The sequence below is a fragment of the Wolffia australiana genome, chromosome 5 (assembly GCF_029677425.1).
Source record: "Wolffia australiana isolate 7733 chromosome 5, ASM2967742v1".
NCBI classification, from domain to species: Eukaryota; Viridiplantae; Streptophyta; class Magnoliopsida; order Alismatales; family Araceae; genus Wolffia; species Wolffia australiana.
The window spans coordinates 14,983,044-14,987,849 of record NC_135839.1 but is presented as its reverse complement, the minus strand read 5'-3'; the positions used below and the strand labels follow the sequence as shown (position 1 = coordinate 14,987,849).

Here is a 4,806-nt window from a genome sequence, read left to right as displayed (position 1 = left end):
GAAAGAGGGGTCCGGCTGATAATAGAGGGCGAAATGGTAAATTATGAGTAGATGATATTTCTGGAATCAGCGGCAGATTGACATATGCACGGAAGAAGCATTTTGGTGTACTTTGGATAAAACATGAGCGAAATGAGAGAAAGCGTGTATGTAGATTTCGACAAATTGTAGGTGGTCGACAAAAAGCAATAAAGAGGCTATTCCAAAGGCTCAAATCAGAATTTGATATGTGCGTTGATTTAGAAAAACTCATCCCAGCCTGGGATATTTTAACATTAATTTTCCACCAGATTGAGACCAGTGTTTTACTAGATCCACACAGATTTGCTAAAAATGATAATCTTGTTGAAACAAATGATTATATTACTCTCCCATTTTCAAGAATTTTGTGCTTTGAGAACAAGAAGGGCCTTGGCTTATTCCAGAACGATTTGAATACTGATGGATTTTAACTACTGACTTTAGAGTTGACCGTTTGTACCTTTGAATTCATAGATGTTACCTTTGACCAATGAATGGGGCTGTTTCAGTACTCACAAAAAGGAAGTGTCTTGTACAGGAGAGAGACAAAGCGACATATACAAAAAGTAAAGGGCCTTGGACAAAAAGAGTTTAAATGATTTAGGCAAATATTGTTTGTCTGTAGCCATGGACCAACCGAATATTGATGAATACAAATCCATGAGAGAGTAATTGAAAATGGTTCCCCTAGTACAAACCAATCATTCCAATGTTCCTCGAAGTTATTGTACCCATTGGACCATTATTTGGCATTACGATTCTGATTGATGGATATCTCTAATCGAGGAAAAAAATAGAATCAAACCAGCTTTTTCACTTTTTTCGAAATTAGATATATGTTGTTTATGGCATATTTTTGTGTAGTTATATGATTCATAGTATTCTTTCCTATCTGATCAGTAGTGAAATCCATATTCATAGTCGCGATGGGATCTAGTTGTTAAAAAGGACCGACTCGAGACATTTCCTATAACCCGTAGGGGTTATATTTTGATTTGGGTCATGTTTTGGATTAATCTAGCTTTATCGACCGTCTTCGCTGTGATGTTGTTACAAATACTTTTATTTTTTGTAGGATTCCCATAGAATTTCTCAAGTTGTATCAGTAGCAGATGATCATTTGTCAGCCTCTCACCTTATGTGAATAGCGGGGCCATTGAGGAAGATAAAAAATGCATCTTGGGAATCAACCTCATCCTGTTTTTGTTTGTCGCACTTAACCAAAGGAAGGACCTCACAGAATTGATCTTCCTCTTAGGTGCTGAATCTCTGCTTAATCTATCCAATAGTAAAATTGTACATATTCTCCTATAATGGAATCAACCAAACCCAGGATTGATCAAAAGAGCCGTTAAAGATTCTTTAAATAGGGTGAGAGAGAGAGAGATGAGAAGAGTGAGAGGGAAGGATGGAAGAGATGGAGAGGGAGGGAGTTTGAAAGGGAGATTTCGAGAAATAGAGAGGCTGAGAATGTGAGCAGGGAGACAGAGAAATCCAAAGGAGATATGGTAGGAGGAGACCGTGAGAGAGACAAAGAAAACCAGCAGGGCATAAAGATAACAACAGAGAGTTAGGGAGAGAGCCACAGAGACAGATATATATATAGAGAGAGAGATAAAGGAAGAGAGATAGATAGATAAATAGAAAGAGATAGAGAAAGAGTGAGAGGAAATAGGGAGAAAGGTAGAGGGAGAGGGACAGAGAAAGGGAGAGGAAAAGAGAAATAGATAGATAGAGGAGAGGGAGAGAGAGAGGGGGAGGAGGAGAGAGAGAGAGAGAGAGAGAGAGAGAGAGAGAGAGAGAGAGAGAGAGAGAGAGAGAGAGAGAGAGAGAGAGAGAGAGAGAGAGAGAGAGAGAGAGAGAGAGAGAGAGAGAGAGAGAGAGAGAGAGAGACCAAAGTCGAAGGAACATTTTATAGGCACAACCAATGTCGAATTTTCTCGGATCCCCAACTGAATAAAGAGTGTGCAAAATCGACCCGACACTCCAGTAATATAGTGTTGGCGTAAGAGAAGGAGATTGGAAGAGGAAAGATTGAGAATGAGGTAGCTCAGGATGGAGATAATAGGAGCGGGAGAGTGTAACACAGGGAGATGAATAGAGGAAGGGAGGAGATTGTGAGACTGAGAGGAAGAGAGAGCGAGAGATTGACACAGGGAGAGGGGAGGGAAAGAATGAGGGTGGGGCAGCGGGAGAGACTGAGAGAGGGAGAGAGTAAGAGCGGGAGGGAGCTAGAGTGAGAGAGATAGAAATATGGAGAGAGTGGGCGAGATTCCGCGACGATCGCACCCAGGACTGCGACCCGAACGACCCACGTACGTGTCCGTGGAGGATCCAAACCATTAGAGTCTTAACTGCAGCCACCCTCCTCTCCATATCTTCCCACTTTCTTTCTCCCCCTCCATGGATCTATAAGATCCCAAACTCTCCAAGGTTTAGATGGCGACTTTTATTTGAAGAAAGGTTTCCTTTTGAGTGTTTTTTTCCGCAGGTTTGCCCTCAGCCATCGAAAGTTGCCGGCGCTGCCGCCGTTGAGGGGGCGCCCTCCTGTTGCCATCTCCCTTCAGTTAGCCAGCCCTTGTTCACTCTATGTTTCTCTCGTTCCTGCACTCTCTCTCTCTCTCTCTCTCTCTCTCTCGCTCTCTCTCTCTCGCTCTCTCTCTCTCGCTCTCTATCTCTCTCTCTCTCTATATATATATCTATCTATCTCTCTCTCTCTCTCTCTCTCTCTCTCTGTCTTTCTCTCTCTCTCTGCCCCGCTCTCTGTCCCGGTCTGTCCGATTCGCCTTCTGTCCCTCTTTCTCATAATCATTTTCTCTATCTATCTTGCCTTCTCTCAATCACCCAGTCTCTCATTGACGCTCTCTCTTTCTCTCATCCGCTCCCTCTTTCTCGGTTGCGTGCTGTCTTTCTCTTCCTGGGTATCGTTCTCTCTTTGCCTATCACGGTTTTTCTCTTTCTCTCTCTGTGTGTCTTAAGAAAAAACGCCTGACATCCAGGACGGAAAGAAGGAGTTATGTAGCGCGGGCAGAGGAATGCGACCGAAGAGAGAGAACAGTTGAAGACGAGAGATATGAAGAGAAAAAATCACGACCGTTATTAGGCATCTCTCCTTGACAATTTCTCGCACTCCCTCTCTTTGGACACTCTTCCTCTTTGTTCGTTTGGCAGGGATATCCCAGCGATCAGCTATATTAACTGGACATAAAAAATAAGGTGGAGTGCAACGAATACGCATCTGAATTAAAAAACAAACCCAAAGCCCACACAATGATCGTGCTGTGCGGCTGTCCCGCAATCAGCTGGCAGCGCGCCGAGTACCTTCACGAGCTGTCTTCCTCGCATGTTTCTACGGCATCCCGAGTTGATTAGAGCCTCGCCGCAAGAAGATCTGCAGGCCGATGGAGACCAGGGATGCATTCGGCGAGTGCTGCTACGAGCTTCTCGAGTTCTTCCGAGGTATGGGCCGCAGTGAGGTGACCCTTAATCTGGAAACAGAAGATACCGTCGCGTCATGGGGAGAAATAGGGAGGCCAGCAAGGCAAGAAGGAGTAAGTGAGCGGGAGCTCACCGACAAGCGTCGGACGCCACAGCTGGGGGGCGGATGGCAGTCACGAGGAAGCCGCGCTTGAGCATATGCTCGCTGGCCCGGAGGGCTGTGGCCTCGGAGCCAACAACGAGAGAGAGGATGGGGCTGCTGGCGGGGTGCTTAGTCATTGCCGCAAAATCTTGCACTTTTCTCCAAACAGCCTGCCTGCGCCATCCCTCCTTCCTGGCCACCGTCACCGCAGCTGCGCGAGATTTGGCGAAAGGTTAGGAGGGGTCGTTATCCTCGTCATTTGTGCGCAGCGCTCTGGGAGGAAGAGAACGAGCGCAAGTGGCGCGCATGTTGCGCAACGGGGGGCTTACCATAACAGGCCGCAACGACCGGCAATGGGGTGGCAGTCGTGAACATGTTGGGGCGACCAAATCCACGGACAAGGTTTCCAAATTTGTCGCTGCAGGCGATGTACCCCCCGAGACATCCGGTGGCCTTGCTGAGTGTGCCGACGATGATGTCGAGATGGTCCTGGATGTCATAGAGCTCTCCCACTCCGCCGCCAGTCTTACCGCAAACAAGCGTTGTATGTGCCTGAGAGGTTTCCGCGACGGGACGGGCGTAAGAACTAAGAAGGGGAGACGCCCGGAGTATATCGGAAGATGCGCGTAGAGTTCGGAGGACCTACTTCGTCGACGACGAGCAAGAAGCCGTGCTTTTTTCGGAGCTCCACCAGCTCGAGCATCGGTGCAAAGTCCCCTTCCATGCTGAACAGGCTGCGCAAGAAGAAATCCACCAAGGGCACGGGTGTGTGAGCGATCGTAAAGAGAGCAGGGCAGACGCAACATGCATAGGTCCACCACCTACCTGTCGGTGACGACGACCTTCTTCTCGCTGGCGCAGTTGGTGAGCAGGAGGTCCAGGTGCTGCATGTCGTTGTGCCTGTAGACGGAGACGACGGCCTGGCGGTGGCGCTCCATCATCTGGAGGCCGTCAATGATGGACGCATGGTTCAGGGCATCGGAGAAAACGGCAATCTTCTCAAGCGTAGTCGGCCGCGCGGATGCGGCATTGATGGAGGCCACGGCGCCCAGCGCTGCGAACAAGGCTGTGTTGGCTGCGAACCCCGTCGGCGTTATGACGCACGCCTCCTTGCGGTGCAGCTCCGCCAGCAGCGTCTCCAGTCGCCGGTGGTACTCTGTGTGCCCGCTGATCAGTGCCGCTGACCTCGGACCCATCCGAAAGCC

The 4,806-nt window shown here is 48.4% G+C and overlaps 1 protein-coding gene across 1 annotated transcript; it reads right to left on the bottom strand.

The window, feature by feature from the left end:
• Nucleotides 1–3,588: 3,588 nt before the first annotated feature.
• Nucleotides 3,589–4,806, bottom strand: LOC144703145 (8-amino-7-oxononanoate synthase-like). Its single transcript, XM_078575238.1, has 4 exons — nt 4,427–4,806; nt 4,248–4,335; nt 3,931–4,153; nt 3,589–3,812 (listed from the first exon to the last, which is right to left on the bottom strand). Exons 1-4 carry the CDS (start codon nt 4,795–4,797, stop codon nt 3,589–3,591), a joined length of 906 nt encoding a protein of 301 aa, XP_078431364.1. The 5' UTR covers nt 4,798–4,806.

Bases quoted from the DNA above. Each gene is read 5' to 3' on its own strand.
- LOC144703145 (XM_078575238.1), bottom strand. From the start codon at position 4,797: ATGGGTCCGAGGTCAGCGGCACTGATCAGCGGGCACACAGAGTACCAC. The intron at 4,336-4,426 runs GTAGGTGGTGGA...CTTCTTGCGCAG, and splicing joins AAGGTCGTCGTCACCGACAG to CCTGTTCAGCATGGAAGGGG. The intron at 3,813-3,930 runs GTAAGCCCCCCG...AATCTCGCGCAG, and splicing joins GGTCGTTGCGGCCTGTTATG to CTGCGGTGACGGTGGCCAGG.